Source organism: Macrobrachium rosenbergii, chromosome 14 (genome assembly GCF_040412425.1).
Source record: "Macrobrachium rosenbergii isolate ZJJX-2024 chromosome 14, ASM4041242v1, whole genome shotgun sequence".
Lineage (NCBI taxonomy): Eukaryota > Metazoa > Arthropoda > Malacostraca > Decapoda > Palaemonidae > Macrobrachium > Macrobrachium rosenbergii.
Genome location: NC_089754.1, coordinates 48269886 through 48284770, shown reverse-complemented (window position 1 = coordinate 48284770; position 14885 = coordinate 48269886). Strand labels below are relative to the sequence as shown.

At 35.0% G+C, this 14885-nt stretch overlaps 1 protein-coding gene across 1 annotated transcript in view; it reads left to right on the top strand.

Moving 5' to 3' along the window:
- LOC136846114 (zwei Ig domain protein zig-8-like) overlaps window positions 1–14885 on the top strand; it is a 142076-nt gene that overhangs the window by 107180 nt on the left and 20011 nt on the right. The window contains exons 3-5 of the mRNA XM_067116858.1: window positions 53–222; window positions 4367–4468; window positions 14741–14849. Of these exons, the coding sequence (XP_066972959.1) occupies window positions 53–222; window positions 4367–4468; window positions 14741–14849 (381 nt within the window). The remainder of the gene's footprint in view (window positions 1–52; window positions 223–4366; window positions 4469–14740; window positions 14850–14885) is intronic.

Here is a 14885-nt window from a genome sequence, read left to right as displayed (position 1 = left end):
TTTTTCCTCTTTTTTTTTTTTTTTTTTTTGCTAAATATTTTGGAACTTTCAGGCACGTGGACACCGGATCCGAACCTCTTGCTGGGCGAATATGAGGAGGAAGTTCCCACTCGGGAAACTAAAGCGTACTTCATGACCGAAAACAACACTGTCATCACCGTGCAAGTGGGGACCACCGCTGCACTACGCTGCCAGGTGTACGACGTGGCAGAACATGAAACAGTAAGTCAAATATTATCCTTGTCAGGGAGCAGTTACACTACAGTAAAACATTTCTTTAGCACACGTTGGCAGTTTATCGTATACATATCACAAACATGTTGAAAAACAAGTCAACGAACCTTGGGTAAATGCTGGACAATTGTACGAAGCGCTGGTTAGCACTACCAATAAGTCGTTGACTTGTATGTAACTTGTTTGTGATATGTGCGTGAGAAGTTGTCGACGTGTGTTTATGACATGCAAACTCGTTCATCAGCCTCTCACATAGAAGAAAGCCACGTGTGTAAAAGAATAATGTAGAACAATACAGAAAAAACAAATACTTACAAACATATAAAGATACAAACAGCAATTGATAAGTATCAAGGATCCCAAGACATTGTTCATGGCGTTGTAAAATATAGCACTGCAGTCTCTTGAACTTATGAGCTGTCCAAACGCCGTCGAGAAAACAACACAATTTTACAGTGAGGGGAATGAAAGACCTCGGACACTGGGCACTGTGACGTCGAGGCAACGTTTTGTTCACCCCTTGTCGAGTTATATATAGCCATTTATCACGTTTGTTAAAGTGTTCTTGTTCCCATTTCATTTCATTTTTGTTTAAGATCTGATTTATATTTTATACTTATGTGTTCTTGTCCATATTCATTTTTTTTACATATTTTGCAATGCTTACTAAGAAATATGAACCAGTTGCTGTAATTTTCCCCTTTATGTGCACGTGTGTGTACCTTTATATGTCTATTACGATTCTTGTATACAATTTTGTGTATATCTTCAGCGTTTGATCCTTAAGCCTGAAATTAAATGAACTGAACTTAAAGTAGCGGTAAAACAATATACTGTATTTAATTTCTGAAACGTTCATTTTCTAGGCAAGTCATTAAATGCTTTCAACTTAGCAAAGAAAGCAAATGTTTGCCATTTTTTCTACACACATGGGCAACTTATTCTATAGAGAGTTGTTTGTCAAGGTAATAAGATTTTTTTTGTTTGTTTGTTCCAAACAAAGTGTACGACCTCTTATGCTTGTGCTATGTGACTGTGCGCTCATTTCGAATATAATAATAATAATAATAATAATAATAATAATAATAATAATAATAATAATAATAATAATAATAATAATAATAACTGTAGGTAAGAAATCCTCCTTCAAGCAAGTAGAATTAAATGTGATTGCTGCATCAGCTGCATTCAATTTGTATAAAGTGCTTTTATCTTTCTTAATGTTGCTTTTTTTCTGTTACTGTATTCCTCCAGTAATTCTCATACATTTGTCACCCTTTCATAAATGGACAGGTAAACATCGTTACTTGGAGTTATTTTAATGAAAATAAAATATTACAACTAAGTTGTAAAGTAACTCCTATATATACGAGGAAAGTCATGAACCAATTCTGATGTGGATTGTCCGTAGACATTTTACTCCTTGAGGTGTCCCTTGGGCAAGTCTACGTTCCTCTCAGGCCGTCCTGAGCACGGACTCTTGCTTCTTGAGTAGCTCATAACTGTAGCAATCTACGGAATAAAGACAACAGATTCTTACGGTTATAAGGTTAAAACGCCAACGACATCTGGTTTTCCCAGGGGTAACCCATCTAAGTATTGACTAGACCCAACGTTGCTTTACGTCGCTGCCCAGAGAAAGAAGCAGTGTATTTAATGTGTATAGACTTTGCTCTCTGTAAAAGGTGTTGAGTCTGGCTCCTTATACATAAGGGGATCGGCGGGGCCCAGTTAACAGTCTAAGCTAGAAATTTCGTCCCCAGTCAGAGCACTAGATTTTCTTCTCTTCCAGTCAGCAAACATCCTCCCTCCCCCCCGCCTCCCCCAGGCCTTTATAAGGAGCCAGACCCACCGTTAGATCAGCCTACTCTCTTCCTTTGACGGAATTATACTCATTAGAGCCTTAAAGATACGTGGCCTAGAAACGCAAGGAACGAAGTATCTGAGGAACGCCACAAGGACTTAAAAACTCTACGGACAAGTCATACCATATTTCACTACCGGCCCTAGACTTCAACGCATACAGCGTAGTTTCTTGGCTACTCAGATGTTAGTACAATCTTATTATTAAAGGAATTCCTACCAACAAATGTTCACTTCTTTATTTATGAAAGAATGACAAATATATGAGAATTACTGGTTGAATTCAGTAACGGTATAAAGCAATCATGAGATCATTCGAAAAAAATTTTATACAAATTAAATGCAACTGGTGAGCTAATCATATTTAATTCCAATAATAATAATAATAATAATAATGAAAGCCCTTATTAGCCTGTTCCACATGAATGCGTGCTATCGTAGAAATTATAATAGTAATAATAATTAGTTAAACACTTTTAACTTATTCCATACGAATTATGACGGTGTTGAATAATGTTAGTAAAAATACTTGCTTATCGCAGCCAGATTTTCTTCTTGGCTCCCCCTTCGGTTTATTTTCATAATTATTCCTTTCGCCCTGCACAAGGTAAACATAATAACAGCTGTAACGACCCGGCTCGCGGTGGCTGCTTTGTAACTGGTGTGTAAATAACATAATTTGAGCCGTAGTGCATTTCAGTACTGGAATTTTTGAGAAAAGGAAATTCCCAGCAGCCCTGTTTTTCCTTTGTTTAGGAGAAATTAGGGAAAAAGCTCAGGCGCGCTCTAAACGTTTCTCGGGAAGTTTATTTTGAGGATTTATTTTACGGAATTCTGGATTTGTCTTTTGTGTTTTGTTTTGATTTTTTTTTTTTAGAGAAGTAATGATGAAATTAATAGTGACGAATGCCTGGCAGTGATAGTTATGATAATTCATGATAATAATTGTAAAAATTAAGATAATGATAAGATTATAATTGTAAAAATTATAAGATAATGACAAGAACAGATCTAATGATGGAAATAATAGTGACGAATACTGACAGTGATAGTTACGATAATTCATGATAATAATTGTAAAAATTAAGATAGTGACAAGATAATAATTGTCAAAATTATAAGATAATGACTAGAACCGTTTTAATGATGGAAATAATAGTGACGAATGCCTGACGGTGATAGTTACGATAATTCATGATAATAATTGTAAATTTTAAGATAATGACAAGATAATAATTGTAAAAATTAAGATAATGACAAGATAACTATAAAATTAAGTTAACGACAAGATAATCATTGTAAAAATTAAGATAATGACAAGATCAGTTCCTATAACAATAAAGGTGACAAATACCTCTTAGTCATCATAATTCGAGACTTTCACTAACATCACAAGGACTGAAGTTAAAAAAAAGTCCACAATAATTTGATAGTCTAGATATTTTCAAACCTCAAAGGAGAGTTATTGAGAGCTTTCTTGGCCCTCATTATCAATAAAGCTCTTTGTATAGATTAAGATATGATCGTGGACATTGTTTTTAATAATAATAATAATAATAATAATAATAATAATAATAATAAATAATAATAATAATAATAATAATAATAATAATAAAAGAGAAAATAATTAATACATCCTGTTAAATATTGAGAAGACTCAATACAAATGATGAGGCCATCCTATTGAACGCGGCAATAATAATAATAATAATAATAATAATAATAATAATAATAATAATAATAGGAAAATAATAAAATACTCATAGCCACGACTTAGAGAAACAAACCACAGTTAAATATTGATTTAAGATAAATCAATACAAATAGATTTCTGGAATCTGTATTGATTTATCTTTAAATATATGTAATAATAATAATAATAATTTGTTTCTCCAATAATAATAATAATAATAAAATACTAATAATAATAATAATAATAATAATAATAATAAATTATCAATAATAATTCATATACATACATATTTAAAGATAAATCTATACAGATAGCTTTCTGGAATCTGTATAGATTTATCTTTAAATATATGTACATGTACATAATGGTGGATTTGTTTCTCCAATAATAATAATAATAATAATAATAATAATAATAATAATAATAATAATAATAATAATAATGATAAATAATAATAATAATAACAGCAACAGTAAGAGAAGAAGAACTGGAAATAGTTTTCGTAGCAGTAGAAATCACATCGCCTCATTTTCAGCACAAAGGTAAGAATTGACCACAACATGAATCTTCCAACAGGTGTCATGGATTAGACATCGAGACCACCACTTGATCACTGTTGGCGCCAACACTTACTCCAACGACGAGAGATTTCAAGTTACCTACTCCGAAAAAATGCAGGTTAGTCAGTCCAACCTTAATATTGTATATATCGCCTTCTCAACGAAATCGAACTTGTTATTTGTATATATGTATACATATATATATATATATATATATATATATATATATATATATATATATATATATATATATATATATATGTATATATATAAATTTATATATATATATGTGTGTGTGTGTGTTTGTATCCAAATATATATATGCATAATATATATAATATATATATATATATATATATATATATATATATATATATATATATATATATATATATATATATATATATATATATATATATATATATATATATATATATATATATATATATATATATGTATATATATAAATATGTATATATATGCGTGTGTGTGTGTTGTGTATGCATGTGTACCCGTACGTGTATTAGAAAAATTCTTGTCATAATTTGATCATCCGTCAATCTCATAAACAAGATGATATTCAAGGGTTTTAAAATATGCAAGCGCTTCCACCTCACAGAAGGTGACATTTCCCAAGCCCGCGATATCAGAGACGTAGTTAGCGTTGAGGGAAAAGGTTACATCCGCTTCTTGCACTGGCGAAAGACCTGACCTTTGCAGACACACAAGAATGTGATTTCTCGCCGCTTGGGGTCTCTTGTTTTCGGTAATGGCGATACCGAAGTTGTTGATATTAGAACTTTTACTTGTACATTGCTTTGGACGTACCTTTACTCCCCCCCTACCCTACCACAATCAACCATCCCAAACCTCCCCCCCACACCCCCCACCCCCGTTGGTTAGTTTCCTGAATTTTGCATCTCTTGTTTGGTGACTTTCTAACTGGCTGGTCGATTTTCATTTTTTATTTAGCAGCGAATCTTCAGGCCATCTCTGCAAGAGTTTGTAAATGTTCTGGTAGACTTATTTTATAACGTTTTGGTGTCTTCCTAACTGGCTGTTCGATTTCCGCTTTTCCTTTAGCAGCCAATCCTTAGGCCATTTCTACAAGAGTCTGTAAATGTTCTGGTAGAATTATTTTATAACGTTTTGGTGTCTTCCTAACTGGCTGTTCGATTTTCACTTTTCATTTAACAGCGAATCCTTAGGCCATCTCTGCAAGAGTCTGTAAAGATTTTCATTTTTTCATTTAACAGCGAATCCATAGTCTGTAAAAATCTTCTGGTTGAATTATTTTATAACAATGTTATGGATTTTGTAACTTAACTGTTGGTCGTTTTCTTGTTTTCTCTAATATCTTGGTGACTCTAAAGCAAATCAAGACTAAACTTACAGTTACGTTCATATTTCAACTACTAACCCCAAGATAAAATCCTTGTATGGAACGCTCCCACAGCATCAGATGTTTCTTATACCGAAAGAAAAAGATTCCATTTCCATTTCAAAGCCTCTTTCAGACCATCCACCTTCCACTCTTCAGTCCTCCACTCTTCAGTCCTCCTCCTCCTCCTCCTCCTCCTCCTCCTCCTCCTCCTCCTCCTCCTCCTCTTCCTCTCCTTCCTCACAAGTCTTCCAGTTGCTAGCCTATCATTTCTTATTTCTTTTATGTAACCAAACTTGCTGAAATTGCTATTAGATTGCCTGTGTTAACCTTTTACCATATATATATATATATATATATATATATATATATATATATATATATATATATATATATATAGAATATATATATATGGTAGAAAGGTTAACACAGAAAACCTAATAGCAATTTTTTTAATGTTTTGTTTTTTTCCTCTGATATTTCTCTCTCTCTTTCTCTCTCCATCAGCTACTACTCACATGCATATATATATATATATATATATATATATATATATATATATATATATATATATATATATATATATATATATATATATATATATATATATATATATGTATATACATATATATATATATATATATATATATATATATATATATATATATATATATATATTTATATATATAAATAGATACATATATGTGAATGCATGTTTGTAGTACTTGATGGAGAGAGAAAATCAGAGAGAAAGAGAGAGAGAGAGATATCAGAGCAAAGAAAACAAAACATTAACAAAAAAATTGCACTGTAAAACCACTTTCAAAAAAAAAAGAAATACAAAGAGGAACATGACAAGTAAAACACTCAGAGCTAAAAGATCTCATTATGTCTCACTGATGACCCAGACAGCAGAGCAAACGGTTCGAGGCAGAGACGACGTTTTATGAGTTTCCTTATTCCCAGCACGAAGGGCACGCCAGAGCCCTGCAAATGCCGACGGATGCAGCAGGTCCTTTTGCTGCGCTGGTTCTCAAGGGGGGAACGAAACTTCTCTCTCTCTCTCTCTCTCTCTCTCTCTTTAGATAAGTGCATTCGACATGATACTCTGATACCTCCTCTCTCTCTCTCTCTCTCTCTCTCTCTCTCTCTCTCTCTCTCTCTCTCTCTCTCTCTCTCTCTCGTCATAGGCAAACAAATTCAGAATAATACCTCTCTCTCTCTCTCTCTCTCTCTCTCTCTCTCTCTCTCTCTCTCTCTCTCTCTCTCTCTCATAGATCAGTAAATTCAAATAATAGTTTTCTCTTATCTTCCTCACTCTCTCGTCGTAGACAAACAAATTTAGAACATACTGTTCTCTCTCTCTCTCTCTCTCTCTCTCTCTCTCTCTCTCTCTCTCTCTCTCTCTCTCTCTCTCTCTCTCTCTCGTAAATATGTACGTTCGAAATTATAGCTCTCACTTTATCTCCCTTTTCTAGTCGTAGGCAAACAAATTCAGAATAATACCACTCTCTCTCTCTCTCGTAGATAAGTACATTCGAAATGCTAGTTCTCACTTTATATACCATTCTCTTTCGCGCCTTGGGCAAACAAATTCAGAATAATACCATAATCTCTCTCTCTCTCTCTCTCTCTCTCTCTCTCTCTCTCTCTCTCTCTCTCTCTCTCTCTCTCTCAGACATGGAAACTCGACATAATAGCCCTTTGCTCTCCTCACTGAAATGGGTACTTACAGAAGCGTATTTGTTTTCTCTTATTTTCCTCTCGTGAGCTTTTCTGACCGTGCTGCCCAGATGGGTGTGCCACAGTGGAGGCATTCTGGCATTATTGTTCACAATTTTTTTGAGTGCATAATATTTTCACGATCGCACAGCTCACAATAATAATCGTAATGATATGAGCTAAGCAATGCACCCAGATTAGAGCCTCTACATGATTTGTCTAATTTTCCCCTGTAAATGTAATTGTGACGAGGGTGTTTTAGTGTATTTTGTTCGTGATATTTTATTCGTAATTTCGCAATATAAACCATAATAATTTGAGAATTATTTCCGCAAACCAGTTGTTATCCAGGTTCCTTAATTTTTAAAATTAAATTGCATATTATTGTGAATAAGCTTCTATAGTCAAAATTAGTCGGCACAAAAAAATTCACCAAAAAACCAAAAACTGGATGAGGAGGGGGGAGGGAGGGGAGGGAAGCAGATCATCACGAGTTACCCTTTTTTTCCAAACAGCAACGCATAGGGAGGAGTAACTCCTGAAGTAACGTTAGTTTAGGAGGGAAATCCTTACTGCGTTTCGATTGGCTCCTAACAACGCCAGAAACTCAAATTCTGATTGGTTGTCTCGTATGTGTTACCATGGCAACCTGATGTTTACACAGAGCCCAAAAATGAAAAACTATTTCATTTTCAAAAGCAGTTTACGATTAAAATCTATTTTAAAAGTAAATAAAGCCTTGATGTAAATTTTTATCCTTTTCATATTAAAACAACTGGGATAGATTTTGTGAATGCCAAAAATAAAATATTTCCTCATCAGTTTATTTTCAGATTATTGGCAATACTGCTAAACATTATCTGTTGTCCTTCACTCGACCTCAAGTTGTGGAAACAGTGGCGTCTCTCTTGTAAACAAACTTACTTTAATTCCTTTGCATTGATGTAAAGAAAATAATTGTTCCCCTAAAATTATTATAACTGCAAGCAATTTAATTATGTTAATCTAATTTGTGATTGGACGACTGATGAAAAAACTGCAGAAGAATTTTTCAAGATTGTGCCATTTGGCAACTATTTGGTAAGAATAGCGAAACACCACCGATCTCTGAATGACCAATAACAACATGAGTAAATAATGGGAAGTAGACAATGACCTAACATATTTGTCATAATCGTAAAATGAAATTAAGCTGACTATACCATTACTGAAAACAGCAATGAATTCTATGTATATTAAATTCATAAAAGGAAAGTTTTATACTAGAGAGACGCCCTTGTTTCCTTAACTTTAGGTATTTGCTTATGAAAAGCAGACGACATTTGGCAGTATAGCCAAAACATCAAAAATAACCTTTTGAAGAAATTTTTTTTAATGATAGTAATCACAGGTCTCTCAGTCTTTTTAATATCAATAAGTAAGTAAATTTATATATGTGCTTCGTTTATGCTTAAAATATCAATTTATAAAGTGATTAATTTGAATAATACAACAGTTTTTTTCTTGAAATAATTCCAGTGTTGTCTGTAAACAATGGTTGCCATGGTAGCAGCTATGAGACAGCCAATCAGAATCAGAGTTTGGGTAGTTTTCATCGACCAATCGAAAAGTAGTATCTGTTTCTCGCTTAAACCAACGGAAGCTCGAGAGTTCTCCTTACTTATGCGTTGCTGTTCGCAAAAAAATGAAAATCCCATTTTTCAAGATATTCTCATTTTTTTATTTGGCGTTAAAAACGCATGTTAGTTAATTTTGACGTACAAATTAGTTTTTTCAACATACTCCAAGAAACCAGGTTTCTTATAAATTCACATTTTCTCAACAGATTTTTGTTTCTGTGGGAATTAAATTCAGATTCTTGCAACATACAATTTCTCTTGTAGTTAAGGGTATCTGCTGTGAAACAAAATAGAACATATGGTAAAAATTTTATTGCAGGATTAATCATTGGTGCCAAGTCTCGGTTGTATTGCAGAAAGTTTGCAAATTACTTTCAATAACCTCTACGGTATCAAATCAGTCTCAAAATTCCCGAATTCCATTTTTATCCAAAAAAAATGGGATTTCCATTTTTTTCCTATCAGCAACGCATAAGTCAGAGGAATTCTCGATTTCCCGTTAGCCTAGGCGGTAAATATTTTCTGCATTTCGATTGGTTACTGGAAATGACCGTATAGCTCCAATTTCTATTGGCTGTTCCATAATTGTTTCTATGGAAACCAATGTTTAGAAACAATGGTTCTCACAGAAACAACTAGTGGAATAACCAATGAAAACGAGTGGTTTTCTCCAGCCAATCGAAATACAGTGTATAATTTCCCGCCTAAACTATCAGTAAATCGAGAGTTCCTCTGACTTATGCGCTGCTGTTTGGAAAAAAAATGAAAATCCCATTTTTTGAGACATTTTTTGTAATTTTCATAGCTTTTTTTGATTAGTTAGTTTTATTTGGATAGCTTTTTTATGTTGTTCATTGTTCATTGAGTTGCAAGTTAATTTTGATATAAAAATTGGTGTTTTCAATATATTCTTAGCAACCAGGTTTCTCATAATCTTGTATGGAAATAGTTTTTAAATTCTTATTCTCTACAACTTATCTTGACTTCTCTTGCTGAGTAGAAGTAAAAATTTTAAAAATCGCATCTCAGGTAAAAAATAAAACATATAGATTAAAAGTTTATTGCAAGATTATTCATAAGCGCCAAGTCTCCCTTCCATTGTATTCATGTTAGTAAATCACTATCAGTAAGGCTCTACAGTCCAAATGATAGACAAACCCAAAACAACAATGATAAAAGAAATATCAAAACAGCTGTCAGTCAGGTTTCAAATTCCATTTTTACCAAAACAACAGCATAAATAAGAGGAACTCTCGATATGCTGTTAGTTTAAGCGGGAAAAATATGCTCCATTTTGATTGGCTGCTGAAAACGACCATTTAACTCCAATTTCTATTGGCTGTTCCATAGATGCTTCCACAGAAACCATTATTTACAAACGATGGTTCCCATGGAAACCACTATGGGATAGCCAATGAAAACTGGTGTTATCGTTGCATTCAACAGCCAATCAAAATGCAGTATACATTACCCGCCTGAACTAACAGCGTATCGAGAGTTCCTCTTACTTATGCTTTGCTGTTTGGGAAAAAATGGAAATTCCATTTCTGACGACATTTTTAGATTGTTCCATTGGACAACTTTTTAGCGTTTTAGATTTCCAATAAATTGCAATTTAATTTTGATACAGTAGTAACTGATGTTGCCATTATATTCTAAGGAACCAGATTTTTTGTAATTTTGTAAAGAAAACTTGAAACTTTCTCCGCCCTTCCACAATTTCTCTTGCTGAGTGAAGGTACCTCAACTTATAAACAGATGAATAAGTGGCATCTTAGATTAAATAAAAATAAACAGATATGGGAAACGTTTATTGCATTATTACATATGAGCCAAGTCTCGTTGGCATTGTAAAACGTTTGCAATACATTCCCGTGGGCCAAAAGTGGCCCGTTTGATTTTGAAAGTGGCCCACTACAGAAAAATAAGTAAAAGTATATTTCTCTTTCTTATATATGCAGGCATACACACTTTTTTTTCAAGAGTGGCCCTCATAATAAAGAACCTGGACGGCCCTGCTCTAATCGATGGAGAAAAAAAATTATTTTCTTATATCTGTAATGGTATTTATTCGTTTATTATTTTTCCTATAATATACTGACTTTAGGGTAGAGTAGGTTAAAGTCAAATGGCATCCAGGCTCTTCAATTTTGTTAATTATGTTGAAATTACTGTCAATAATCCTCTACAGCCCAAATGATCGACATAACGAAAACAATTTTAAATATCAAAATGGGCTCAAAATTTTCAATTTCCATTCTTCCAAATGGCAACATACAACCTGTCAGTTCAACTGGTTAGTATATGCTACCTTTTCGATTGTTTGCTAAAAACAAGCGTAATTCGAATTCTTATTAGTTGCCCCAACCATAATTTCTTTTATAAAGATTTGATTTATAGAAAACTTTCCTCTTTTATATGTGGCTGTTGGAAACCTTTTTAATCCTTTATAAGCCCATTCTGCATTTGTTTTAGGTTTATAAAACAAACTAAAAAAGAATTTGTTGTAATAGTTCTGGTTCTCTGCAGTGATTTTGCAACACAGTCTTTCTCTTGCTGAGTTATTATCTAAACTCAAATAAAAAAAGAGAGCCAACTGAGGTTAAAAAAATAAAACTGAAAACCATTGATCGAAAGTTTATTCAGGTGTGCCAAATCTCGTTTGCATTCTAAACAGGAAATATATGTTTACAGTATAAAATTTTACAATGAGTTCAAATTCCTCTACTAAAAAAGCAAAACGCTTAGCGAGAGACTAACAACCCAGTTAAACTCATTCTGATGGAATAAATATCTTTGGTATTTTGAACGTTTTGCCATTGCATTCGACGAACTGGCTAGAAGGCTTTGTATGCGGCTGAACTCATGGGTACAGTTTCTTTGTGTTTTTGTATGTCTGTATGCATAGGTGGTAGGTAACGATGCTTTTTCGGAGTCTTAAGAGTTCTTTAATAGGTTTGGTGGAGTTGTCGGATGGAAAGCATTCGCACAAGGCACGGATGGTATCGCCAAACTATTTCCCCTGGATGCTTTCTTTGGGGGAGGTGCATAGTCCTAGGAAGGACTCATGGTAGTTGTGACTTCCATTAGGGCCCGTTGCACCTTTAGATGACCGAGGCCCTCAGGAATCGGTGGGCTCTTTGCGCCATGCCAATGGCGGTGGGTATTTAGGTATCTGAATCCATTAATTTAGACATGACGGTCCATATCTTAGAGATGAATGCCGGCCCCCTGTCGGAAATTATGTTGTCGGTAATGCTGAAACGACTGACCCAGCTGTCAGAGAGAGCCTCGGTTTAGGCACTTACTATCGCGTCTGTCATAGGTATTGCCTTCCGTAATAGATCCTTCCTTTGCCCTGATGATGCACCTGAACTAGTTAGCAGGGGAAAATGATCTGACTGTGTCCAAGTGGTGGTGGGCCGCGGAAATACGCTGATGCAGAACTCTGTATGACAGGTTATTTTGCTATTTCAGCACTTGAGGCACTGTTAGGCCTATGATTTTACGTCACATTTTGCTCCGTGTCAGATGAACTTCTGTCACTGGTTCGGCTGTTGTCATGCCGGACGGATGGGAGTCCGTGAATAAGAGCGAATGCTTTTTTTCTGGAGGGATCTTGGGGCAAGGGGGCGGGGGTGTCTTATGCTGGTGTCGCAGATGGTTTATCTCATTGTTGCCAAAGGGAACGTCTTTCCATCGTAGATTCGTTACAGAAGTGCAAAAGTCAATTTCTAAGGTGTCTTGGAGTTGGGGATTAACTAGGTCAATTGTAATTCGCCAATAGTTGGATTCTATAGCGAGCCTGCGATAGTGTTTTCTTGCCGGGTATAAGATGCATGACGCACCGGAATACGTCAATGACCGAAAGTTACCGCTTCTTGACAGGCTGAGCAAACATCTTGGTTGTTGGTTAGGGTGAGTGGTTGACAATTTGTCACAATGGCGAAAGGTGGTAGTAGTCTGAAGTGTCAGGTACATTTAGTTATACGGAAGGAGTTCTGGGCTGGTAATAAAACTGAAGAAACCCTTCAGTTGGGTTGTCCCGCTGACTGACTGTTCTGTAACAGCGCCTGTGAAGATGTAGCTCGCGTTTGTTGTGGTCATAAGACTGGCCTGGGAAATAGGGAACGCCAAAGTGGTGGAGTTTGTGGTGACTTTGAAGGCGTCGCGTTGGGCGTGGTCCCAGCCGAGTCTCGATGTTTCCTTTCCCGTCATCAGGGTCAGTTACCTATAAGAATGACATGAAATTAACCGAAACGGTAAAGAAACAGTAACAGCGATGTACGGATTCATCAGATTAAAAAGTACACAAAAAAATTAATTGACAAAGACTTAAAAGTACATAAAAAAATTAATTGACAAAGACTTCAAAATGCACAATGATGCAAAGCAAAAAAAGTATGCTATGAAAAAATTAAAGAATACAGGTAGTGAACGAACAACATTAACGTATAATTCAATGTCCGTCACGTATTTCATTATTAAGGAAATATGAATTTCTGAAATTTTACCTCGTCTACTAGCTATCCTGTTCCTCCTCAAGGTCTGATTTTCGAGAAATGAAAATATAACCAGTTATATAAATATATATGTATGTATGTATATATATGTGTATGTATATATATATATATGTGTGTGTGTGTATATATATTATAAAAGGATCATTCAAACTGATGGTAGATAAATTTATAGACAGCTTGAAAGATACTCAACCAGAAGACCTCTACTTACCATCATCAGTTATGCCATCCATATAGATTCAGTATCAGGAGTATATTCATAATTTTCTCTACATGTTGAAGGTCACACCCTTCCTGTAAAAGCGACAGAGATCCATTTCAGCAATATAAAAACTGGATGCATAAACAAAGAGAACGGATAAGTTATATTATAACTTCGCAATCAAGCAAGGTTATGGTAAGCAAAGCTTTACATTTAGTCTACATTCATACGAAAACAAAGTCATATAACAGCTAGAATTGAGCTAGAGCTGCGTCTTACGTAAACCACAGGAGGACTGAACGAGAAACACCTGTACAGAGGAAATGCAGGTATGCCACAACCAAGGAGGTGTCATCTCCAATTTTGTAGAGTTCCCAGTGCTTTCAAAACTGAATTCTTAACTCTCATGGTGCCTGACACCTGCCGAAATCGTCACCTGGGTAGATGCATCCTCAGACCTGCTGTTGCCCAGCGCAGCTTATTCTTTACGATAACACATCTGCCAAGGGGAGGAAAATACAGGACGTTAAACTTCAATTTTATATATTTTTAATAATTGTGACCTTCACGGACCCCCCCCTAAAAAGTCTATCCATTGACCCCAGTTTAAGAACCCTTGATCTAAAGTATCTGAAGTACGTCACACAAGGCACGATGTAAGTGGTAACATTCCTTCCCTTCTCCCCCTGCCCCCCATCCCTTCAGGTTCCACTGCGGTACCGCCTATAAGGAAGAGAGAGACTCAATTAGACATCAAGTTACTTTTAGGATCATAATCGGTTTGTTTTGATCATAATCTTTTATCGAAACACAGACTTAACTAAGTTTAATTTTCCATTGTCTTTATAGCATAGTTTTCTATAATTTAGTAGTTCTATTCAGTGCCATAACAGATATTTAATTACCACTTATTGCTCTAATAAACTGGTCTTCTTTTCCACAGGATTGGACGCTGCACGTGAGATACGCCCAGCCACGAGACGCCGGGGTCTACGAATGCCAGCTGTCGGCCCATCCTCCCATCGGCGTTTTCACAACCCTCAATGTCATTGGTTAGTGTTGTACGACGATCGTCTCTCTTTTTTGTA